General features: G+C 40.4%; 2 protein-coding genes across 6 annotated transcripts in view; both read left to right on the forward strand.

Annotated features, from left to right (window-relative positions):
- Positions 1-4,896, forward strand: part of NEK1 (NIMA related kinase 1) — a 45,311-nt gene extending 40,415 nt beyond the window's left edge. For all 5 annotated transcript variants that reach the window (XM_069855769.1, XM_069855768.1, XM_069855770.1 and 2 more), the window contains 3 exons: positions 986-1,119; positions 1,408-1,540; positions 3,417-4,896. In XM_069855769.1, the coding sequence (XP_069711870.1) occupies positions 986-1,119; positions 1,408-1,540; positions 3,417-3,430 (281 nt within the window). In that variant the 3' untranslated portion in view covers positions 3,431-4,896. The remainder of the gene's footprint in view (positions 1-985; positions 1,120-1,407; positions 1,541-3,416) is intronic.
- Positions 4,897-19,346: 14,450 nt separating this feature from the next.
- Positions 19,347-26,815, forward strand: part of SH3RF1 (SH3 domain containing ring finger 1) — an 84,247-nt gene continuing 76,778 nt past the window's right edge. Inside the window, exons 1-2 of the mRNA XM_069855774.1 lie at positions 19,347-19,453; positions 21,093-21,582. Coding sequence (XP_069711875.1) covers positions 21,196-21,582 — 387 coding nt within the window. The 5' untranslated portion in view covers positions 19,347-19,453; positions 21,093-21,195. The remainder of the gene's footprint in view (positions 19,454-21,092; positions 21,583-26,815) is intronic.

The following is a 26,815-nucleotide window of genomic DNA, read 5'->3' on the forward strand; positions in this document are numbered from 1 at the left end:
AAACACTAAACCATGCCCCTCAGCACCTCATCCACCCGTCCCTTAAACACCTCCAGGGAAGGTGATTCAACCCTCTCCCTGGGCAGCCTCTGCCAGTGCCCAATGACCCTTTCCGTGAAAAAGATTCGATGATATAAGCTCTGAACTCTAAAAAGTTGTGTATTTTTTTTTTCCTGTGTGGATAAGTCGTTTCATAATTCAGATGTTTATTTCAAGAAGTATTTTTTTCTAGGCAAAAGCAGTTATGTATGGGATTTTACATAGGGTTCTATCTTGTATTCTTAAAGATATTTTGGTGGGGGGGAGGGACTTGCCTAATATTTGACTGTTCAAAACCAGTTTGTGACATTTCTGTAGCCTATAAGCAAAACCATCTTGACTTCTCACGCATATCTTACTGCACCAGTTGGCATACTGAATTTCCTACTTTTTTATAAAAGAGTGAAGAACTTTATAGCTAAATTAGTGCTGGATTTTCTAGAATTGCAGAAATTTAAGTAACTGATTCTTAATATACATGTCCTTGTGTTTTAATAAAATACAGATGTTTCATTAAGGAGCTTTTTTCTCTAGAGTGGGGCAGCTGCTTAACCCTGCATCAGTTCCACTGCAGGAATATGTGGAACGGCTGTACGGAACTTGACATGCTAACGTTGCTTTGGTAAATAAAATCCTGCTTTAAGACCATACATTGTTTTATTTCAGTATTGGTACCTTTATGGCCAACTCTGAGAGTGGGGATTTAGAGGAGATAGTTAGATGCTTCCCATTTGGGATTCAGAATTTATTTGCTGTCAAGAGAGGTACTGTTCCTGTATCCTTGCAGGTTGTTCGGAACATATGCCAACATCTTCCGGTGCTCCTGAGCTTACGTGCTGGCATTATATTTGAAGGTCTGTGTGGATATTAAGTTTAGGGACATAGGAGCAACATTAAGAATATAGCAGAAGTGAGGGGGTTTTACTGTTGTTTTCTTTTTCTATAGATAATAGTGATGGAGAGATTGCTAGTGAATGTGAAGAATGTGATAGCATCTTCAGCCATTTGGAAGAGCTGAGATATAACCTGGAACGGGAAATAGGCTTTGAGAAATTTATTGAAGTTTATGAGAAAATAAAGGTTTGTGGAATAATGTCAATTGGAAAAATATTTTAAGAAACAAGATAAATATACCTGGGGCTGTTTGCTGTGCCAGTAACTGATTACATTGTGTGACTAGAATCAGTGCTTATTTCTTTAGTCTTCCGCTTGTTTTGACACAATAAAATATTAGCACAGAAAATGCCATGCGAGTGGATTTAGGAGGAAAGCTTTGGGTGTAACAATTAATTGCATTTAATACATTAGAACTATTTAATTCTGTACTGCTTTCAGTTTTTTTGCAATATGGATTGTCCTTTCTCCCAGGCCATACATGAGGATGAAGATGAAAATATTGATATTTGTTCAACCATAGTTCAAACTGTACTTGGAAATGAACACAAACACCTGTATGCCAAAATACTTCACTTAGTTATGGCAGACGGAGCCTACCAAGAAGGTAACCTCGCAGTATCCTGGCAATTATAGGTTGTCTTATATTAATTCTTGGTTCTGTAGAATAGATTCTAATATACTTTTAAAACATATCTGTATTTTGTTACACTGGTTGGCTAAATTGATAAAAGTAATCTTTTTTTACAAAGCCTATTTTTATTCCTGCAACAAAATGTGGCAAACTTTGATTAAGCCTGCTGACCGCCCTGATTTACCAGTATGGATACAGTCAAAAGTAACAATAGAAAGGTGCAGTGTAATTATTTAATTTCTGTAGAACAGATTGGGAAGACAAAAGTCTAGAATAAAGTTTTTAGAATTTAAATCAATAATTGTAATTTTTAGAAGATCTTGATGTGGAGGTGTGATCCGTCTTTGTTCTCAGGTGACTCCGTAATACGTGAAGAGACCTCCCCCTGCTGGGGAGCCCTGCCTAGTTTAGCACAAATTACTAGGTGGAGGGATAGTTCCTGGGTATTTCAGAGTCTCTTTATGTAATGCCACACAGACCACTATGAGTTAGAAATAGTTTAGGGTTTTTTTCTGTCATATAAGAAAAAATTAACTGCAGTTACATAATTTTGGATTTCTAGTGATGCAAGGCTTTACTGGAGAGGGGAAAAAAATCAAATTAAAATATCAGTTATTTTTATAGAAATCTGAAGAGTTAGGTATTGGCTTTGAAGTGTGTGCCATGATTTCTAATTAATACAGTTCAGTTTTATTCTAACACCTTAATGTCTCCTTTCTGCATCTTTTAAATTCTTTTGCAAATATGTTGCAATAGCAGTGAATAAAGGGTCAAATAAGATTATGTCTTTCTATGGGTTTTATATATAAGTACATGGGGGAAAAGAGTCTTAATTAGTTTTAAAAAACAACCATTTAAAATATTTTAATACAAATTACTTTTCCCCAATTTTTCTTTGGTACTGATACAGAACCACTCAGTAAGAATAACCAAGACCATGTTGTTCTCATGCTGTGTTACAGAAGCTTGACAGAAAACTTTTTTTTTAAAAAAAGCACAATTTATTGATTTAATAACAGAATTAGAAAGATATACTGTCATAGTTCATTTTTCAAGTATCCAAAGGACTGGCAAATAGAACAAGAAGAAAAGGATAACTATAGTGTTATCAGTTCCTTTCCTTGACATGCCTTAAGGGTATTTTAAAACTAGTACTAAAAGGTGCTAAAAGACTTAAGTGACAGCTTGCCAAAATGTTAGCATACAAACTATAAACTGTAATTTGAGCAAATGCTGTTAAAATGAACTTTCATCTTGCAAAATGCCAATTAACAAGTGGTTATTTTTAATATCTTTAGTTCTAATTCTGTATTTTACGAATTTGTGGTAGCATACAAAAATGTTCTTTACATTTCAGACATTTGAAGTATATTTGATGCTTTAGCACATGGAGTACGCAAAGAACTACATTTAAAGTCACTCTTTAAATGTCAGACATTTAAAGAAAAAGTCCTGCATAAATAAAGGTGAATAGAGGACAAGTGACAGTCAGAAGCATGGTCTTGAGCTTCTGTCTCAAAAGTTTTATAGTCTTCAAATAAGTTAGGAAAAAAAAAATGTTTTGCTGTCATGCCAAGAGGATTGTCGTAACTGAAGCAGGTCATTTGAGGTTAAACCATCTTAAAATTCACTAATTGAGTAAAGATGACATGTTATTCTATGTTTCTACACATAGTGCTTTCGAGGCAGTTTTGGTAATAGCCTCCTGACTGGTGACTGACTTAGCGAATTCTTGCATTATTGCTTACTCAGTTGTGCTTTCTAGTTTGTTTTGTAACTCCAGTTTGATTTGTATGTGTATTTGTGTCTCCTTTTCACCCTGTCTCTACCCCTCTCCTGCTTTTTACAGATAATGATGAATAAACCTGACTCAGGAAATTCCTTAATGCTGTTCTACATATCAGTGCTTGATGTCTGCACCAGCCGAATGATGAATTGTAGTGGAGAATGTAACAAGGGGCAGGAGAAGCAAGAATGTATGAAAAAAGAGAAAAAAAATGCCTTTTAAAACTAAGATACATGTATACTTCCCTTGTGTGCACTTACATTCATTGTACTTATGTTCATTAACTATTAGATGCCCCAAAATTACAAGTAAAACAGAACAAACCCCAAACCTGTAATCTTGCACATTCCAAATGTACTATAGAGAGGAATACCTGTGGATATTCTGATACAAAACTGAGACCTAAAACGTAAAACAGAATTCCTGCTGTATCAACAGTTGGCTGGATTGGTTAAGCAATTCAATGGATTCCTGTGTTTCGGAAGTACCCACCTCTATATCTATTCACTTACATTCTTAAAATAGCCTCTTTCTGCACCCATATAAAGAAATTACTTCATTTTTATTAACCCTTGTGGTTGTATTTTAATAACATCTTAATCTAGTGATCAGTTTGAGTATTTAATTTCTTTTTTTTTCTGAATAAAGTAAATTATTGTATTTTGAAGCTGAAGGCTTCTGTCACTTTTGAAGCGGTGTCATCCAAAATATCTTAATGGTGTTTCTAAGTCAAGGGAAACCGATGCTGCTATCATCACTGAAATGTTTGGGTTTTTTGAGATTGTAAAGTTCATTTGAAGCTAGAATACTTTTTCCCCTGATACTGTTCTTCCTCTTCCTGTTCTCCAACTCCTTCCTAAAATCCCAAGTATTTAGCTCTTCGGAAGGCTGTCAGTCTGGTTGATGACGATGCAGTAAGTTGTTGAATTGAAAGGGGTGTTTTTTTCCACTTTGTTTTTAAATTCTTACTGTTACTCTTTCCTCCAGCAGCTGCAACAGGGAATGACAGTACTACTCATGTTTTGTAGCCTGATTTCCACCACCCCAAAAGAGAAAATGGGTTTCTTCTGCCACACGCTTCCTTGTTCCTCCTGTCAAAGCAGTACTATGCACAGCAGGCAGTAGGTGTGTTGTTTTCCAGTAATTCTCTGGATCAGCTTTATTGCCTTACCCATACAGTAAGTCTCATGTTACAAATCCGATGAACTGTCAAATTACCAACTGCCCTGTTGGACAAAACAGTAGATAGGGGTTTTTTTTCAGCTACAGCCAGTCACAATCTAAAACTGTCAAAGTTACTGTTTCACAAATCAACTATGTATATCTATTTTATTTAGAACTGTCAAAATATGTACATGATTTTTGTATAATTGTTTTATGGTGTTGTTATTAAAGTTTTGCCCACTTACAAGTGTTAATTTTTTTAAGCACATCCAGTTCTTGAAGGTAGACCAAACTTATTCTGTTTTATCTGTATCCTGGGAACCTGCAATGAGAATAAAATGAATAATCATAAATACCTTTAATTGATTATGATTTTTATATCCTTGATAAAATACCACTTGCTTCTTCTGATGGAACACAGGATCATTATTAGAAACAATGCTGGTTCTGTCCTATGCCGCTTGTCTTCTTCCCTTTCCTTCCTTATTTATTAACTTCCCACAGTAAATCTGGGGGCTTTTCACTAGGCTTCTCTTCCGTTACACTTCTCCGTTCTACAGTGAAATGATCCTCCTGAGCTACAACATCTATGACACTTGGCAAACAAACTCTATTAATAAAGAATAGGTCTCTATTATTTTCCTTTTTCAGGTTTGCTTTTCATATCAAACTTTGCCCACCTTTGGGGCAAAGGATAGAACTCAAAACCTTTAGATTTAAAAGATTATAGATTAACCATATGGAAAGAAGAGACTATACCAGCTGGTACGTTTGCACTCTGTGGATTTAGGTCTTCTCAAGGTGAGAGGCTGACTGAAGCTAAAGGTTGGGTGTTCCATTATTTCAATTGAAGTCATATTATCAACATTCTTCCTTTTTTATGCAGTGTGCTGGCTTGCTTCTCCTAAGAAAAATTGACATAATCTGCAGAGTTTGACCTTTACAGACATACAGTTTTTTATCAATTAATCATTTGAAAAAATATGCATACATTGTGTGTAGCTTTTCAAGAGTAACCTTCAAACCTACTCACCAATACTGGATATCCTTGAAACCTCTCGCTGGTTTAAAACTGACACAGCTAGTTTGTCTGCTAAACAGGTACTTTTACCTGAAACTTAAATCCCTATTTAATGTACACTACACTGACATCAAGGATAGTGTGACTTTTCAGGACAATTTATTGGTCTGTGTATATAATAACTTATTGCAATTAGTTGAGTATTTGGCTTCTATTCATATTGCACTCTATAAAGAATTTTCTGTTGTAATTCTAGTAGCAAGTTGAGATACAGAATGGTATTTTTGGCACAAAACATAGTCTGCAACCTACTTCACATTGTGTCCTTGTCCTCAGTCTTTCATCTTGACCCTCAAAGCCAACTCTAGTTCAGATAAGGAATCTTAAAAAAAAAAATAACAAAAACCACCATCACAAACAAACTAACCCCACACAGACACCCCTCCAAAAAAACTCAAGCCCATAATGCCCCTATTGTGCTGCCCTGCAGACGTAGTTGCAGTCCATGACACTGGAATCTCCTGGCTAACAGCCATGCGAAGCTGTACCTACGCCTTGGGTTTTCTGGCCCTCAATGAAACAGAGCAAAACTTTAGCAGTAAGGCAAAACTAGAGAGAATGTGTCCCAGAGCCTGTGGCAGGGAGATGGGGTCTTGACTGCTCACTGGCTTGGTTTTGATCTGAACAGATACACTGCTCCTACCCCTGGCACTGATGCCTGAACTGTTTCAAAGAACAAAGTCTGAAGAGAGTTCTGCTCTTCACTTTGCTGACCTTTGAACATGTATTTGAAGCTGCTGCTGGAAGATACTTAGGAAAAATAATAGTTCCTTGTTGGGCAATGCAAACCAAAGCAGATCACTGGTATTTCTGTCCTCTGGGAGGTGAACAGCTGATTGAAACAAAGTTCTGGTGTATGTATTCCTCACAGGGCTCTGTGCTCTTGCAGGTATCCACAACATTTATCAATAATTCTTATTTCACGTATTAGTACTTCTGCCTCCCTCTTGCTCTGATTTGTGCATAAATGCAGTCTGTTTATTCACACATGCATTCTCCGCTAACCCTGGTGTTCTAAAGCTTTACAACCTCGCTCAAATCTGTTCTCCCACTTGTTTGCAGGGGAAAACCAGCCCCTTTCAAAACTGGGGCTGTCCCCAGCTCAGCATTGAACTACGTGTTCCTGAATCAGCATGGAAATTGTTCCTATGGTTTATAAGTATTTCCTTGTACAAGGCCATGTTCTGAAAACCCTGTGCATAAACACAAACAGTTGGATGTTTACAAAATGTTACTCGCAAATAATTTAGAAATAAAAAATACAGGGAAATACACAGAACGTTCCCACCTGGGGCACTGTTCGAGCACAGTTTCTCAGCTGGTACCAGTCACGTGCACTTTAAACTCCTTTTCTGGGAGGACTGGAGGATGGCATGGTCTGTCCAGTTTGCCAAAATGACTAAATGCAAATTTAAATAAAACATGACACTTCTAGCATTATTGGGTAACCTGACATAGTGGGATGTCCCTGCCCATGGCAGGGGGGTTGGAACTAGATGATTTTTAAGGTCCCTTCCAACCCTGACTAGTCTATGATTGTAATAGTGTGTATGGTTTGACTCTGTACTAGTTTCTCCCCCAGCAGTGGAATTGTGCCCTGACTAAGCTGCTGATTTGACTTCTGCTTCTCCCCTAAATGCACTTCATCAAGCTGAAATAGAGCTATGCTCTCCTTGATTTTATTAACTGCAAAAAAACGAAGCCAAATATAGAGATTTGATTTTTCAAGCCTTTTTCTTCCCAAGTAATCGTGTGCTTTCTCAGATCTTATTTTAACACTTGTTCATTCGCATGCCACATAGGCTAAAATTTAGCATAAAATAGACATCAGTGGTTACCTTTCCTAGAACATTTCTTTTTGTCATTTTTATCACAGCAGTTTAGATAGAGCAATTTGCAGAGTTTAAGTACTAGTTTTAAAATCCATAAAGACCTTCTTCCTTTAAATTGAATTTGTGTGTTAGCGCAATACACACTTTGAATGCGTTTCCAAGCTGATATGTTTTCTAGCTGAGCTGATGAGTTCATCAATTCAAATAGCAGCACTTTCAGTGGTTGGTTGTGCAAGAGTCTTAAAAACACTTCTTCAGCACCTAAAACCTTAATTGAACTGCTTCCATAAAGATATATCAATTTGTAGTTACTTGTGAGACACATATCTAGGAGTTCAGCTGCTCCTGCTAAATTGCTTGCCTTGAACATCTCAAGTCTGATCTACTCGTGTACTCTTCTGGATTTTATTTCCAAGACATTTTTAAACCAAGATGTGATTTAGCTAACTCCATTAACTCTCTTTTTTAATGATACAGTTTAAAAACTCACAGCACCAAAGACTTGGAGAGTTATTTTCAGATTAGCTGCACAACAAAAGTCCAAGCCAGGCGGGTTGCACAATAGGAAAACTCCAGCCAGGCAGCATTTGCTTCATTTCAGGATGGCTGTGACAGTTCTTTCACAAGTCATCCCTGAGGCTGACTGTATCGAGTGTGAGGCTGGGGCGTTGCATGAGTCACTTCTGCTTGGCTGATGGATGTTCCCTTAGGGACTGCAGTCAGCCAGGAGAAAACACGGTTCAGTTTTAAATAGCACCGTGTCTCAAGCTGATGGAGACATCCTCAGAGGATAAAGGAACCGTAATCAGATTCTTGACATACCCTCATTTTTTGCTGTATCCGGCAGCCAGTCCTGACAGTAATCTCTTCTCTAGGGGAGGCGATGAGGTGTGCGTTTTTGTTATATCCCTACAATATAGGATAAAACTTTCCCAGATTCAAACTGTAGGCAAAAACTCGGCAGTTCTAGCTCCCTTAGTAAAATTTTATATCTCAAGCAATACTTCAGGGACGCTATTTTTTGCTTCTATTGCTTTCCCCATCAGCAGTCAAGAGATCTCATCACTGTTTGCTTTATTGCTGCTCGAACTGGTTTAAATGTTATTAGAGTAATTTTGCAAAAGTAAGGTACATATCCTTTTTCTGAAGAAGCAATTGCTTTGATGGGGATGTAGAAAAGACAGAAAACCTGAGATGCCATTAATTATGAGCCAGAGCTCTGTCTATTGTGGAGTTGTACCGGCATGACCAGTACTTAAAGGATCAGTCAGTTTCCTTTTTAAAAACTTCTGTAGCTGTTCTACTTCCTCTGGACTCAGTTTCTTCCTCTGTACTGAGTTGTAACAACTCCTGATAAAGACGTCTAAAAGAGAGTAATAAAATGTGTCTGATTTACCACTATTGTAGGGCATTTAGTGGATCTTTTCCCACTGATGTTAGTTTTGGAGAATTTTAGTCTTGTTCTTCAAACTTTGTAAAAGGAAATCACAAGGTGAAGATTATCCTGGAGTTGAGCTTCTCGATAGAGTAAATTTGACTCACTGCTGGACGTGCTTTTATGCCTTTTTAATCCTAAGAAGTACTAGTATTTTTTAGTTTTTCATGCTTAACAGTTTTACAGCCCTATTTAGTACATCTGTATTTTCCTGTTAGCAAAAATATATGGAGAGTTATTTCCAAAGCAGTAAAACAAATCTAATGCAGTTTTTAGCTATTAGCAATACAGCAAATTTTTTTAACTGTTGAAAACCTGATTGTCCTGAATTGTATATCCAGTTCTGCCCTGGACTTTAGTATATCAGCTAATAATCACAATGCCCTCAATAACTTAACTCACTGCATGTACTTAATTCACTTAGGGGCCTCCTTTCCTCAGATGACTGCTATTGCTCTCTCTGCATTGGGCAATCTTATTTGTCCAGGAAGAGACTCCAGCAAATTTTGACTCTAACTGACAGTGTGGTTAACTATTGCCAACTGGGAAAGGAAGCCCAGATCAAACCTGGCCTGCAACCTTTGTTAAACATGCAGTGATACTACAGCAGCTAACTGTTCTGCTCAGATTAGTATACACAGATTTTCCACCATGAAAAACAGTATCTAGCCATACAGAATCACAGAATCAACAGGTTGGAAGAGACCCACTGGATCATCAAGTCCAACCATTCCTATCAAACACTAAACCATGCCCCTCAGCACCTCATCCACCTGCCCTTTAAACACCTCCAGGGAAGGTGAATCAACCACCTCCCTGGGCAGCCTGTTCCAGTGCCCAATGACCCTTTCTGTGAAAAATTTTTTCCTAATGTTCAGCCTAAACCCCCCCTGGTGGAGCTTGAGGCCATTCCCTCTTGTCCTGTCCCCTGTCACTTGGGAGAAGAGGCCAGCACCCTCCTTTCCACAACCTCCTTTCAGGTAGTTGCAGAGAGCAATGAGGTCTCCCCTCAGCCTCCCCTCCTCCAGGCTAAACAACCCCAGTTCCCCCAGCTGCTCCTCCTAAGGCCTGTTCTCCAGCCCCCTCACCAGCTTTGTTGCTCTTCTCTGGACTCGCTCCAGAGCCTCAACATCCTCCTTGTGGTGAGGGGCCCAGAACTGAACACAGGATTCGAGGAGCGGTCTCACCAGTGCCGAGTACCGAGGGAGAATAACCTCCCTGGACCTGCTGGTCACGCCGTTTCTGATACAAGCCATGATGCCATTGCCCTTCTTGGCCACCTGGGCACACTGCTGGCTCATGTTCAGTCGCTGTCAACCAACACCCCCAGGTCTTTCTTCTCCAGGCAGCTCTCCAGCAAAGTATGGATGACCATAGCCATAAGATATCCCTCCTCCCAGTAAAATTAAAGAAAGCTTGAGTCAAATCCCTCTGTCATCTCTTAAGATGCTCCTGTTCTCAGCTCTCTTTTTTCCTTCTGATGATGATTACTAGGACCAACAGAATGCAATGTGTGCCCATCCTCGTGCATCAGCACAAAGCCGAGCAGTGTTGATTACACTGCTGACAACATGGGTTTGAGCCAAGGCACCAAACTCTGAGCTGCAGCTGGGGAGGATGTGAGCACATCTTCCATTCTACTTCACTCATTCTGCCATCATGGAAGCAATCTCCATCAGAAGTATGGGGTATAACAAACGGAGCTATAATGTAAACCAATTTGTAGTAGTTCCTAAAGCTCGGCTGCCAAGGATGGTGCGAGACTGCTTGTGCACTGTTAGTAAGAGAAATTTATGTATGAACATCTGATGTGAACTAAGCCTGCTGAGGAGAAAAAGCTGTTTAGCACAGAATGTTTGTCTTGCATGAATCAAGTCTTAATGCACTTACTTAACACTATTTTTGTTTTCACTCACTTGCAAAACCCCCCACCAATGTTATATTCTGCCTTGCAGCAGTTAAAAATGTGAGAAACGTCTAAATGATATAGTTTTAAATATCTAGTACTTGTGAAATTACCTGTTTTGTCACATGATAAACCATGTTAGAAGGATCACACTAATCTGCAGTGTGAAACAGGTCCGATCCCTTCCTACAGTCGCCAGCTTTAACAAAGCCGTCTTTGCTACCTCAGCTCATGTATTTTCAGCTTAAATTCAGAAGCCTTGCATGCAAGGCCTGCTAAGGTGTGGGGTGTCTCTCCTGCCCCTCCATTCTGCATTTCTGTCTTAGTGCTCTCTGAAAAAAATGCTGCTCACCTACAGTTACACAGATGTTCATGGAAATTACAGATACCTAATTTCCAAAAATGAAACTGTGACACTTTTTCAGCCCTAAGGAACTGTATTCCTTGCCAAAGGATAACACAGAGGTCAGAAGGCTTTGTGATCCTTGGACAGAAGAATGTGTAGAATAACAGTACTGGGGAAAAATGCGCTGAAAGCATCTGGGAGGTTTTTTTGTGCACACTAGACAATATATTCTGTACTCGCATTCTGTGACTAAGTTTACTGTTACTGCGGCCTACAATGAGCCAAATAAAACAGCAGGGAAGCCTCCTCTGTGTTTCTTGCCTCCATTTCTTACTAACATTTTTACATTCACTCCCTCCCTCCCCTAATGGGAGCTGGGGGAAAAGTGCCGAGTACAGCACTAATGACATGAAGAAAAACACTGATGGAAGCAGCAGGGAAGCCAACATTTCAACCATACTCTCTCCCTTGCAAAGAAAATTTCTGTGATCTCTTGACACCTCCCAAGAGAAATTTTAAATTGACGAGAGTATTTACCAAGTAGATACAAAAATGCTATTAAAACAGTATCGTTTCTGACTTAATCCTCCTGAAGTCAGTGGAAGTGAGGATCTCACAGCAGCTATAACACACTAACCTCATTCTAGGTGGCGGTGTATGTGGATGTGTATCGGGATTGATTAAAAAACACTGCCACACACTCAGAAGTACAACTCTGCCAGGCCATTACAACACTGTCGCATACACTGGCACCTAGAATGAGGTTTGTGCATTGTTGCTGCTGCTGGGAAACTGAAAATAAAAATGCCAAAAATTAAGTTACAGCTTGTTCCTTGATTATCCTTGTATTTTGGTTGAAATTACTATAGTTCACATTATACAACACAACTAGAGTAAAAATATTTTTAATTTGTCCTATGAAAACAAAAAGGGAAGGCATTTCAAGTTAGTTATACCCTGATTGTGTATTCTGCCATGATTTTCCTGAGTTAAGTTGCTCAAGAATTCTGGTTGGGACTTTTGGAAAAATATTCTGGCTTTATTATCTGCTATCTGCTAATTTTCATTCTGAAATGTGATAATCAGGAATGGAGGGATATTAGAGTACATTGCATCCCCATACCATTTTTCCCCAGACCTAGAGAATGCCCTTGCTAACCAGCAACATTTACTGGTCATTACTAACTCTGATCCTGCTCTATAAGGGTATTCCAGGAGATAAGTCACTCTGCCTTCGTGCTCCCCAACCCTATTATATAGAAAAATTTTGGACTCGATGATCCGGTGGGTCTCTTCCAACCTGGTTATTCTATGAAAAGGAAGAGCACAATGAACACCATAAATAAAAATGTTTCCAGGATGCAATACCAGAAAAATGTTCACTGGTCAGAACCAGCACACAGGAAAACATCCAGCACAGATCGTTTGCTGACAACCGTCTTGACCACAGGCACCTTCGCTACATTTAAGGACTGTGACATGGCTTAAAAATACATCCCTTTTTTAGCATAGGTGTGACCTTAGAGAAGAATGGTGGTACAATTGCATTAACAGTTTGCAGTGATGCTTGCAAATGAGTTTTTGGCACACTTAACCAGTGTCAGTGCCTGGTCACAGCCAGATGGAGAGAGTTCCTGTTCGCATTTTCTGGCACATGTGGGAAAATATTATTTAAAAATGAGTTTGACTATAGCTTATAAAAAGTGTCTATTTAAGAGGTGCTTAAAGGGTGATTCTTAACTAAAGGGATGGAATCCAGCTGCCTGTTTTCTTTTGCCCTGGGAGTCAGTTTGGTATGATTTACGTGTTCAGAGCTGGCTTCGCAAAGAAAGATCTAGTGGGCTGGATTGGAGGCAATTTTTTTCTTTGGTGTGTGTTTTTAAGTAAATATTTTAAGGCCCAAATTCCTAGTTCCACAAAATCAGCGACTCCAGGCTGTGGGACAATCTAAGAAAGCACAAAGGCTGGAATTTATTGCTAGTAATGATCTATGAGATAAGATTTTCAACTAAGCCAGTGCAGAAAGGTCTCTTGCCAGATGTGTGGGAGTGAAAGTGACACAAATCTACAAAAAAAACCCAACTCTGGCAGTCCCAGAGTGATTATACAGCCTTGTAGCACTAGCAGCCTCAGAGAATTCATTTCATGTCTCTATGTCTTCATCAACTTAAAAGTCAAGTTGCAAGCTTTGTAATAGAGATCCAAAGTAGTGCCATGAATACTCCATAAATTTATCTCACTTTCTTAATCTTATTTTGAACAAGGAAATTTTTAGACTTTCTTTTCTGATTTTGTCTGTTTGTAAAGAACAGTGGTAGAAGAATGATAGTAATCCTGAAAAAATCACTGGGGAACTTGTCCATTTATTCCCTTACTTTCACCCAACGTAATTAAAAACTTTCATACTAAGCCAAGGTACATCAGATATCCTTGCTTTTTGCTTCTAAGATCTCATAGCTAAAACATCAGCGCATGGATGGTACACCGATCACATCCAAACCTCTGCCTGCATCCTATCGTAAGTGTACCAGAAATTGCAGGTAACTGGAGCTGTAAAGGAGTTTCTATACCTTTCGGACACAAGAAGTATAATTTGTGCTAAAGAGAATGCAACTTTCCTTGTTGTTAACCCTAACCCCTAGACCTAATCCTAATCCAAACCCTAACCCTTGCACTTTCAAGTGCAAAAGTGCATCTGACTCTCCTCTGCAGTTCCACCTAGTTTTGGATTGTTGGTTTTTTGGTTTTTGGCTTGGTTTTTTTTTTTTTTTTAAACATGCCAAGTGTCCAGTCTCCAGACGTTCAGCTTCTTTCAGATACTCTGGTAATGAGGTGTGGTAGTGAAGACTAAGTGAACTTTTATGAATGTTGAATAGCCCTTATGATATTATGCCTTCACTTATTTAAAAAGAAAAAAAAAAATCTGTTTGCACTTCGCAACTCATCTCATCTGTCTGAGTTTTGAAAGCTCCAAACGTTTGTCGCAACATTCCACAAAGATAAAATTGGAATTTTGTCATTCCAGTCCACTGTCTCTTGAAGTGGTTGGTTAACAGTTCTGCCTGGTGTCAGTCTAGAGTTAGTAACACAATAATTATACTTAAATATTTATATGATTATTGGTTTACTGCTCCTTTAAAACAGCTTTGCCCTGTTGTACCATAGCCTTCGCAAGTGGGGTAAACATTAACAGCTTTTTAATAGTTTAAATTTACTAACAATATAGCAAACTATTAAAATAGCATGTAAGTATTCCAAAAAGTCTAGGACAATCAATAATTCTAGAACGACATCCTGAATCACTTATGGATCTTTGGGAAAGCAGATCTAAATAATACTGGGAGACACCTCAAAAAGGATTTAACAGAGAATCTGTTATGCTTTGTACCCCCAAGAATCTCCCCTGTGGGCATAGCACTAACTCTAGAAAGGCCGAGGAGCATTAGGACCTAATTTGCAGCCTCACAGATCAGGTCTGTGGCTTATCTGCTGCATGATAGGGAGGGGAAAAGATAATTTTATTTTAGAATAATCTTATTAAGCAATGGATTCTTGCATTTCTTTACCTCTCCCACAATCTTCACAGCTGTGCCACCCAGTTTGATTTCTTTAGATAAACATACTCCTTTGCTTTTTCTTTACCCTTGTTTGTAGTAAGGGCAATTTCAAGCTTGCAAGCTAATGAGATGCAGGCACTATGTTCCCACCAGTGTAATGATCATTAAAATCAAGTTTTTGATCACCTACACACACCAACACCTCACTGCACACTGCAGGTAGGGCTATGTAGATCATAAGCACCTGTAAGCACAGTGTTTTTCTGTGATTAGCCTGGGAGAAATGTCTTAATATAACAAAGAGCTTACCCAAGCACTGCGAATTTGTGACATATTTATTTTTAATTGTCACAACCCCTTTTTCTTTTGCATATTTCCTCATTGCAACACAAATTATTTAGAAAGCATCAATACACACAAAGGCACAATCCCAGCTTCACATTGTCAGACAGAGCTCGTTCACAATATTTATGCACAAATTAGACTCTCCTGAAAGAACCAGGAGACTAAAAAGTAATCACAAGTCAAATGTCATCTCTGTATTGGCAGGTTTGAGATGCAGCCAGGCAACTTTTATCAATAATCCAAGCTAGATGCCTAGAACACAGAATACAGATCTGAAACTAGAAACCAAATTGAGCTAAGAGCACAGCAACCCATTCCTTTTGCCCCCTTGCAAATACAAGAAGAGCAGAGATCCTCCTGGCAGGATGCAGAAGCCTTAGAAGTACATTTGTGTTACAGTCATTGATCTAGTTACTACTAGCTCACAACACAGAAAGTGCAGCAGGGGTAGCACAAAACTCAGTTTGCCAGCAAACTGACTGGATCAATATCAACCATGCTGAGCTCCACGCTGCCAGAATCCCGCTAACAGCAATTGAGCCAGGCAATTTAAAGCTAGCACTAACTGCAGCTCTGGAATCTTGTAAAAATAAAACCACCCAAATCCACCAAACCACAACCCCCTAAACCCCCAAAAAACCAAAACCACAAAAAAAAATTCCCCAACTCTTTAAAGAGGAACAAAGTAAAAGAAGAACAAAGTAATTGAGGAACATCCTTGCTCGTTTCCGCCGGAGACTGAAGGAAGTTGGCTTCACTATGTGCTGCACTTGCCAGTATGAAGCCAGCAATATCAGTATGGCCATCAGTGGTAAAATCTCACTAAACTGATGTCAGCGGGAGTTTTGCATGGCCTTTGAAAGGAAATCACCACTGTATCTCCAGAGGTCACTGTACAAGAAAATATGATTAGCCTTTTTTGGTCGATGCTCAAGATCTATGTTGTATAAGAAAGATGGGTTAATGTGGACACTACAAAATGTCATCCTTCCTGACAAAAAAAATAGTTATAAAACCAGTTTAGTACAAAGAATGTATCTTAAAACAAAATCATGCTTATTCTTCTCAGTAGAAATAATCTTAATGTTAAAATTAGTCCCCATATGTACAAGGAAAACAAACTCAACAGACTATGACTGCCACAAGACACCATCTTCTGTTACAATTTCTTTCTGATGGGACCAAGCATCTCCTGTCCTATAATTTTTACAACGTTTGCATCTTTTGCAATCATCTCAAGACTTTAAGGATGGAATTCACAAATAAATTAAATCCACATTCATATGTTCATTCTCACAGCCCAGGGTTTCTCTACTGGGCACTCAGCTGTTCAGTTTTATGAATCTAAATATACAGACCGCTAACATGACTTTTTCAGGTGTCCTGCTTATCCTGCTGGCAGGGTCACAAGCTTCAGGAACATTCTGCAGTATTAGAATGGAGATAAGTCCTGGTTTTGCTTTCCAGTGCACTAGTATATTTTAGTGCATTAAATGCTTTTGCTCTTGAGAGCATTATTTTACAAATGTCTGTATGTTTCAGAAGATTTGCATACTAACAAGTAGAATCTTATTCTGAAATGTCCCATGTTACTTCTTAGATAAATTTCCTAAGGAACTAGATGTAAATGGTTATAGAGTGCATCTGTAAGCCCTGCTTCCCAATTATTTATCATTCACTAGGAAAATCTGACAGAGTATTCGTAAGGTATTAAGATTCCTTAGGTTTTATGGAAAACAGTGGTCATATCCAGAAAAGTTCTAATATACAATGTCCCCCTACAGAAAAGGGTGCAGTAGAGGTCAAGTTATCTCTTCCTTTTAGCCTGCTGACTTATCAATTAGCCAGTGTTGGCCAAAGCCAGGCACAGTATATGCTACCTGGCATTTTAAAGATAGAGAAAAAAAAAAAAGAGACTTGGAAATGTGACAGAAACAGGAATTACTGCAGTACGATTTAGGGAGGGACAGAAAGTGTGGACATTTCGCCAGAGAGGGATGAAGATATGGGAGGTCCATCGGCTAGCCGGCCCACAGAAGATAAAGAAGGTATCAGTGAAAGGGAAATAGGAGCACAGAGGCCATGGTGGGTTTGTTGCACCCAGGATGCTGGATATAAAACACAGAAAAAACAAAGAAACCAAGTGTTACCAGTTCTTATACTGACATTTTGTCTTTTGCTGTTCTGCTTATCACTCTTCGCTTCTTCCTTTACTGAATAGCTTCAAGATGACGAGAAACAGCATATGCTAGAGAAAAGAAAAAGGCTATGCCTGAAAACCAGCTTCGGAAGTACTATTTGTTACACCAAAAATGTGTAAAATACATTTTCACCAATATGAACAAATATTAGTAAGAATATATTTGTAGAAATCTAGATATTTTAGTAACTGTGGGGCCTCTTCACTCAAATCTGTTTCTTAACAGTTCCCTGCCCTATGCAACCTCTCGTTTGCACCAATTACTTAGTAAAAACTGTGCAAGGAGTTAATGAACTGTACATAAGAATGGAACGGTTTCAAGAAGCGATGTCTCCTTGTGTGAAAACGTGCCAAGTACAGTTCCATGCTTGTGGCTGGCAGTGAGAATGAAAAAGTGCTTCAATGTAATAGCAATTCTGTTCTTTCAGTCCTGGTATCAGCCTGTTCAAGCCTCTCCAAGTCAAACCCTTCATCCGTAAGAGGGCAGTGGCGTACATCAGCATACACACCCACAGTTTTTTACATAGATTGTATTTGTTTGAAAATTAACCACTGCTGCTGCTCAGGAAGTCACATATTTATCTGATACTCTTCAGAATGTTTACTGCTTTGGCTTTGGCCAGTATCTCAAAATATATTTAGTATTTTACAGACTTTACAGAAAACATTGATTATCAAAGACCAGCCCTGATAAAGGGCTGATCTTTTCATCCTGCTTCCCTGAACTTTCATCTTGCTTCCCTGGTGCGCTACATGTATTGTAAATTCCTCTACCATTTCCACATTCCCTAGGCAGCAAACTCGGTTTAGACAACAACAGTTGTGTTGCTTACAAAACTACGCTGGAAAGGCTGGCAAATTATTACATGCAACCCTGATGAGATCTTTTGGAAAAGCCATGGGCAAAAGTGAAATCCAATTGTGAGATGAACTTTTGTTTAGATTCAACAAGTCTGGATTTTTAACTTACTGATTATCCTTCTTTCCGTAGTGGCAACGCTCGCATGGCAAGATTGAGGAATACTATGAGACATGGAAATATTCTTAAGTATCAGATGTTTATGCTCTTGTATTTGTGTTACAATACTCCCTGGAAAGCACAGACACAGACCAGATCCCTAAGCTCCAGAATTCACGGGGGAGGAAATCTCATTTCTTAATGCACTGCAGACATTTAACACTTTCAATATTTCTATTACGACTAGTAAATAAAAAGAACATGAGAGACGTATTCAGAGTGAGCACATATTTGGAAATTCTAATAATCACAGAATATCAGTACTGTAGGAAGCAACCAGGCTAATAAAGTCAGAAAGCAAGGCAGAAAAGCCTGATGTGCTATCAACTTACACAAACCCACATAACCCACGGGGAGGAAAAAAAGGAAAGATTTTTATACGCACAGATAATTCAGTAAGAATGACAACAAACTTGAATAGCTCGAAACTACCCGCAGCGAGGAAGCTTTTGAATTGTTTCCTTTTTCCTTTTTAAGCTGCAGCAGGGGATGCCTCTGACTAGGACTTGGAGAACCTGGACATCTCTCTAGGTTTTTTTTCACCATCCAAGCTGCCTCATCCCATTCCAAAAGTGCGTGTGGAGGCTTTAAATTCCTTTTTGCTGATTTCTTTCACGATTATTTATACGCACTTCAGGGTTTACTCCCTCCCTCATTCCAACCGGGCTATTTCACAACAACGGCCTCCAACGGGGGCGCCTCACGCCTCAACTTCAGCGGGGTCGGGGGCGGCGTGTGCCCAGAGAGACACCAGCGTGGGGCGGTTTATCGGTTTTAATCGAGCCACGCTAGCAAATAACTTTGCCATCCCGAGAGAGGGACGTGCAGTCGGGGTTATCGCTTGGAGCTGACTTCGAATCTTACCCCGGAGCGCCCTGCGGGGCCTGAGCCCGCCCTGCTGTGCCCTGGGAGGGGGCCTGTGCCCGCCATGGCCGGTGGGGGGCGCTGTGCCCGCCGTGCCCAAGGGGAGGGCACTGTGCCTGCAATGCCGGGGGGGCGCTATACCCGCCATGCCCGGTGGGGGGCGCTGAGCGCGATCCCCCCCACCCCCCCTCAGCCTCTCCCCCCCGCGGGCACCTGGCGGGGCGGCCCCCGCGTCAGCGCGCGGGGCGGGGCGGGGCGGGCGCTCGGCGGAGCCGCCGCGGCGGGAGAGGCAGCGCCGGGGCTGGCGGCTCCTCGCGGGAACAAAGCGGCGCGGCCCGTCCGGCCCCGCACGGTGAGAAACGGGGGCCGGGGGGGGAGGTGATCGGCGACCCTTCCGAGCCCCGACGGGCGGCTCTGCCCCGCCGGGATCGCCGCGGCGAGGGGCGGGGCGGGGCTGGGCAGCTCGGCTCTGCCCGGCTGGGCTCGGCTGGGCTCGGCTCTGCCCGGCTGGGCTCGGCTCTGCCCGGCTGGGCTCGGCTGGGCTCGGCTCTGCCCGGCCCGTCCCGTCCGGGCCGTGCCCCCTCGGTTCCCCGGCGGGCGGGGTGGCGGCGCTGTGCCCGCCCCGGCTCGGGCTCTGCCCCTCCCGGGAGTGTCGGTCCCTTGTCCCCTCCGCGGGCGGCTTGGGAAGAGGGGGCCCAGCAGCAGGTGGGTGGGGGCGGCGCTGAGCTCCCCCGCAGCTTCGGCACCCGCCGCGTCCCCGTCCCGCCCCGCCGTGCGGGACCAGGTGGAGCCTCCGGCTGTGACTCGGCGCGGGGAAGGGGCTGGAGCGCGTCCCGAGGAGGGCAGCGAGGCTGGTGGAGGGGCTGCAGAGCAAGTCTTAGGAACGCCTGGGGTGGTTTAGCCTGGAGAAAAGGAGGCTGAGGGGAGAGTTTATCACTGCCTGCGGCTGCCTGGAAGGTGGGTGTTGGTCTCTTCTCCCAAGTGGCAAGTGATAGGATGAGAGGGAATGGCCTCCTGTTGGATATTAGGAAAAAATTCTTCACCGAAGGGGTGATTGGACACTGGCACAGGCTGCCCCGGGAGATGGTTGAGTCCCCATCCCTGGAGGTGTTTAAAAGGTGGGTGGATGATACGCTTAGGGATACGGTTTAGTACTGGACAGGTACGGTTGGACTCGATGACCTCAAAGGTCTTTTCCAACCAAGCGATTCTATGATTGCCTCCCTCCTTCCAGCCCCTGGCTGGATACGCTCAGCTGACTGGAGCTTTATCCCTGCTGCCGTGGTGCATACAGACCGCTCCTGTTGTCCTAAGGCTGTGGCACTGGTGCTTCCTGCTGTAAATCCCTTCGCTGTAGTTTTTGAAGCGCTTCTTAAAGGTGACGCTGCAGTGAACCCTCTTGTTGGTGCCTGTGGTGAGTTCAAAACCCTCTCAGTTAAAGGCTGCTTTCAAGACTGATGTGTGTGATGTGCCGCTCTTAATTTTTGTAGAAATGTAGTCTGCTGTTGGCTTAGTCCTTGGAATAAATACAGTTCCCCTTGCTATGCCCTGTTGGTGTATTCTCTGTTGTTTTGGACCAGTTGCAGTTACCTTCGCCATCGTCTGCTTGTGGAAATGGCTGATTTCAAATAAAAGTTCAGTGATTCGAAACGTAGGAAAACTAAGCTTTTCTTTTTTTTTTTTAATGATGTGCTTGGGATAGCTCTTCATTCTGGAATAATTCAAGAAAATAGAACGACTCGAGACTAAACTTATGGGGGCTTGAATTTAAAAACCTTAGCTGTTAGCTGTTAGCATAATATTTTAACTAAATATTTGCATTAACGTAGATTGCTATTAATTATTGCTATTTTGATGTTTCATTTATTGAAAGTATGTACTGAATTAGTCTACAGATCTTTTATTTTTGTCTTTCTGTGAACATCTTATCAAATAGTCTTGCTGACTTTTTTACCAGCTTATTAACACCTGTTCCCCTCAAAAAATTTCAGAGCATTGTCAGAAGAGGAATGGATGTAACATGATATCCCTGGAGTGCTCAGAACACACAAATTCTGTGAAGATTCATTTTTTTGGTTAAGTAATACAAAGAAAATGGATGAATCAGCTTTGCTGGATCTGTTGGAGTGTCCTGTTTGCCTGGAACGCCTTGACGCTTCTGCAAAAGTCTTGCCTTGCCAGCACACGTTTTGTAAACGCTGTCTGCTGGGCATTGTAAGCTCTCGAAATGAACTTCGATGTCCAGAGTGCAGGACCTTAGTTGACTGCAGCGTTGACGAGCTTCCCAGTAATATTTTGCTTGTTAGACTACTGGATGGCATCAAACAGAGGCCTCGGAAACCCAGCGCTGGTGGTGGGACAGGTAGCACAAATGCTCTAAGGGTCCCCGTCAACACTGTGGCTAATTGCGGATCAAAGGACCTGCAGAGCTCTCAAGTTGGACAGCAGCAAAGGGTGCAAGCGCGCAGCCCTCCTGTTAGGGTAAGTATCATATGGTGACAGTATTTTGTGGCAGTCACATCTTTTCCTGCATGGAAAACCCTTTGGAAAACCAAAGGGTTGATGGCCGCTGCTTCGAGATTAGGGCAGTCAGATAATAAATATGGCAAAACAGGATTTTTGATAACTGTTACAGATTTCTAGCAAAACACACTGGTGTTCTTATTGGGTTTACTGTTATATATTACCGTTAATAATATATCCTCATTAAAGCTGTCAGTGAGGTAAGGAGAAGAAAGGCGTCTCAATACCTTAATTGTATTAAAAGGAAGGCAAATAGAACAAGATGATTTATGTGGAGAGCTTAAGGATAAACATGTTCTGAAGAACACTTAAAATGGTTCTTGGATTAGAGATTTTATTTTGGCTCTTGAACTTGACTGTCCGTAAACTTCCTTTACATGAGACTTCATTCATGCTAAACCATGAAGCAGGGAAGTTAGGATTTGTTGAAGTCAGTGAAGGTTTTACCTTTGGCTTTTGAAGAGCTACATTTTTAGTGTGCCTTTAAAAAGAATCTTTGAATTACTGTGGTCTGGTAAGTTACTTGTACACTCAATCCTCACCCCTTTTTCAATTAGTTTTTCCTCAAAGTGTTTTTTCTAAGTCATTTGGAAAATCTGTGTATTGTGATGGGAAGATATTGCCTTCTGTCTGTACGCATGGTCCTTCCTAGGATCTGTGGAACCCGTAGACTCTGTCATGCCTTCTGATCAAGACTCCGTAGCCTCATTTATGATTATCCATTTTAGAACCTGTATTGGGAAATACAATTTTATGAGATGACTGACCTTGCTCTTTTTTATCTAATGACAAAGCAGAACAGCTTCTCTGAGAGATCTTGCTGTCTGCTTTCTGATGCTTGTGTATTCAGAGTTACTGTGTTTAGAGTTTGAGTGGTTTAGATGGTTTCTTTCTTGTCAAGTTTATTTTATTTTTAAGAAATGTCTTAAGTAGTTCCAAGAAGAATTAAATGTGTATATGGCAGGACTAGTCTTTATTTTGAAGTGTAGTGGAATGATCTAGTTTGCTTACTCAACGAAGGAAGGCTTACACTGATTTGTCTTCAGTTGTACTTACATGATTGTAGTGTCTTCAGAACATCTTAGATACATCTCAAGTTTGCATGAGGGCATAAAATACAGCTGTTCTTCCATTAGATAGTACTATATTGTTTTCTCTATTTGGTGCAGACTCTCATTGGGTTCTTTACTTTAGAATATAAAAATAATAATTATCATTACACTTCCTGTAAACAAGTTTTATTCTGTGTATAGATTAATTGGTAAGTGAGAAGAGATGATGTGTTTTTTTTTTTTCTTTCAGAAGGTAAGCCTTAAAAAATACCGTAAAGAAGCTTCAGCAGTATCAGAACCAGTCTGGTCTTCTCCAGAACCTTAAGGCATTTGCCATGTTGCTGTGCACTTGCAAAAGCTCTTCAATTTTAAACAAAGCAAGATGGCCAAGTAACTTATTTATATATTTTTGTTTTGACATTTTGGAATAGCTATATTTTTAGAGACTGTTACTCCAAAAAAAGGCTTCCGGTGCAGCAGTGTACTGCATTTGTGAATGACTGCCCCTCAGTTTCTTAAACCCTTATTAGATACAATAAAACTGAATATGGAATACTCTCTCTTTTTTTTTTTACTGTTCTATAATATCCTGTTGTTGCACCATTTGTTTTTCCAGATGTTGTACAGAATAGAAAGTGATAACATATGTAATGTTGCTTCAGTTTATTAGTTATGCTGTGCTGTGTGCCATTAAAATTTTGACCATGTGCATTCTTCATGCAATTAACTGGTACTCACTGCATATTAGTGATAGATTTAAACATTTTACAGTAAGTCTGAATATATCCTTTTTTTTTTTTTCCTGGGGTTTCACAGGCATTCTTGTGTCTTCTTTCCTTTGGGAAATTGGGAGAGATGATATTCTCATCTTTTGTCTGCTTTGTCCAGAGCCTTTTCTTGTAGGAAGGCAGTACATCTAAGAACATGAGCCAGCTCTGGGGGAGAGAAGAACTTTTCATTTTTCTATATGAAAAGTGTTTTTTTTTAAAAACATCCAGGAAACAAAATGCCCATTTAGTGGGCAATATTGAAGTGAATACCTTATTTGTTTTGCTAACTATAACATAAAGATGTTTGCAAATGCAATTCCTCTCTGGGAACTGGGGAGGAAAATCTGTTTCTAGATGAGTGGCAGAGTCAGATTTCCTAAACTAATTTTGCTGAAGGGCAACTGGTAAATGAAAGTTGCTGTTACGTTAAATGAAGTGAACATGGATGAAGGCTGTCAAGTCATAAACATTCTACCTATATGCTGAAGTAATACTAAGCTCATAAATGCCCTTTCAGAGGATGCCATAATTTTCAGAAAAGGTTAATACAGCACCTACTGCAGTGTGATTTCCTGAACTGTATCAATGACTGTGGAGCTGCCAGCCCTGTTATTGCACAGTACTGTGTGTATTGCATTCTCTGTATATATGTGGTGACACATGGCAATAAACAAACAAATGGCTCCTTGAGTCTTAAAAATAATGAAGCTGGGTGGGTGGTAGGGATTAACAAATCTTGTGCCTCCTATTTCCCCCACAGCAGTAACCCTGTTTCTTTCTGTAACCTTTGTAATCTTTCACTGCTGTAACAACTGCAGTTTTTTCCCTGCCAGTTCATAACCTCTTCCTATTCCCTGCTATTTTGATGCCCAAAGCCTTTCCCTGGCTACCAGTTGGACAAAGGCAGCATGCTGCTTGTACCTGATGGAAAACTGTTTGCTGACTGCCCAGCTTTTCTCTTCTGAGCAACCAGCTTACCTGGGAGGACAAATAATAATTAGCCTCGTGTTGCAGCCTCTTCTTTGGAATGGAGGCTAATCTAATGCTTCTGTCTCTTATTTTAAGTGAAAGCTTTCAGATAGGTTGACAGCTTGGAAGAGCTTTGAGAGCCACAGCCTGCTGTCAAATCTGCTTGGGTCTAGTCATTGGGAGCAAGTTGCTGGGGGCTGTTGAGGGACTGAATGATAACATGAGCCTTGTTTCCTTCAAAAGAGCATATGAAAATTTTAGGGTGCTTATTTTCACATTTATGCTCATATTATTTGTCTTAACTTTTTTTTCCCTTGAATTTGTATGTGCTGAAGACATACCAGTTTTCCTGCTAGTTTCTTCATAGCCCAAGATTCTGAAGTTAGGGTTGCTTTCTCATCAGAACCTTAGGCTGAAGTTGTCTAGCTAGTCTGAAATCTCATCACTGTTGAAAGTTTGGGGTTTTTTTTAACGTTGTAAGCTGTTCGCTGGACCAAGTGTTGGCAGGAAGAGATAAGAAAGTATTCAGATGTTTTCAGCTTTCTAAAGAAAAGCATGAATAGCTCAAAAGTTGGCCAAGCTTAATAGAGTTGATGCTTATGCTGAATAAGCATTGATGATGTAATTTGAGTATATTATATGATATGCCAGTGGGAAATCTTATTGAGAAATGTTACAGTGCAGACAATGGCAAAGTCCTAAAGCTTTTCCCTTTTTTTTTGTTTTTATTCTGGAAGGCTAGTAGAAACCTCTATTAAGAAGACTTCACCAAAAGTGATACTGAAATGAGGGAATAAAGGAACATTACAGACTACTAGAAGATGCTCATTTAGATATTAAAGGGGGCTTTCTACTTTCATCAATAAATTCTTGCTCTGTGCATTCCTAAAAATTTCTAATGTCTGAGATGTTTGTGATAAATTCTTATAAACTGCATAGGAAAGCAAACCCCACAAACAGAAGGTTATTCTTTGAGTTTCTGCTAATGCTCGGCTGTATTGCATTGTAGTGTAAACCCACACATCCATTCTCATGCTTGTGTAATACAGGAACATTCTTGTGTAACAAAGGAAAGCAACCGTAAAATTTTAAATTCCCACATCCATACTGCCACAGCAACAGTGATTTGTGATCCAATAGCATGTCTGGGAACCTCTGAAGCAACTTTAATGCTAAAAAGGAAAATAAATGGAGCCAGGTTCTCTTCCATGGCTGTACTCTGCATACAACCTGGGTTGGTGGGGACAATGGGCCGCCTTCTAATCTGTGAGGGCTTCAGCAAGTTAGGCTTCTCTGTCTGATAGACTTAATGCATGATGTTAGCAGTCAGTTTTCTTTCATCCAAAACATCCAGGAGAAAAGAGCTCAGGATGGCAGCTCACGCAGTTTGGCTATTTAGCAGGATTCAAAAACGTGATAGGAGCTGAAACAAGTGCTGCTGTTGTAGCTGTGACACTTGCTGGCCTACTGAGATCCTAGTAGAACTTAGTTGTCAAAGGAAACTTCTTAATGATTAGAAAACGATAGTGGCACTGAAAATGTGCATTCAAAGGACAGTAACTTTAATAAAGGGTTGAAAATAGTTACAGGTATTGCCAAATGCAGCAGGTGTAGATTGGAACAGATGTTTAAATTGTATCTGAATAAGAGGTAGCAGATTTAAACAATGCATGGAAATGGTGTGTCAGTAAATGTTTGCTGGTCAGGTACTCTTAGAAGAGGCTCACATTGTGAAAATAGATCAGTTTGTAAAGTATGCCACTTTGTGGGGAAGAAGTGGTTGTAGAAATACACAAGAAAGTGGCTAATGCAGTTGTATTATGGTTGGTATTTGTGATAGTAGGCTGGAGAGTCATGAAGTAATGATACCTGATTTTGAGCATTGTATATGCACATATTTATACAAAGTCTGTTTTTTCCCTTATTTTTCTAAAAAGGAAACAGAAGTGTATCTTGTTGTCTGTGTACGTCCTGCATATTTTCGATCCTACACAGTGAAGGAGTGTCAAGGTGCAGCCTTTAACATGTGAACTATCTTAATCTGAGAATGTGGAGATAGGCACCTATTCATATTCAGAGTGATCATTAGAAAATATTTGGGAAGTCTCTCTAAGTCACATATGTATGTTTTTGTTTCATTTCACACTTTCTGAAATACCAGGTTCTACTTCTGCATTTACAATTGTTTGTACAATTTTAATTAGTTCTTTGTAACGCTTCTGTATCCTATGTTATGCTAGATGAAATTTAATGGGAGATTATATATATGAAAGGAAAATAGACTATCTGCTGTGGTGTTAATGTGTTTCCTCTCTAAGATAAGTAATTAAGTAAAGAGAAGGAGGATAAGCAAAAGGAGGAATTGTCTCAGTATCCAAAGGCATTGGTCTAGGATTGAGA

The sequence above is a fragment of the Phaenicophaeus curvirostris genome, chromosome 4 (assembly GCF_032191515.1).
Source record: "Phaenicophaeus curvirostris isolate KB17595 chromosome 4, BPBGC_Pcur_1.0, whole genome shotgun sequence".
Lineage (NCBI taxonomy): Eukaryota > Metazoa > Chordata > Aves > Cuculiformes > Cuculidae > Phaenicophaeus > Phaenicophaeus curvirostris.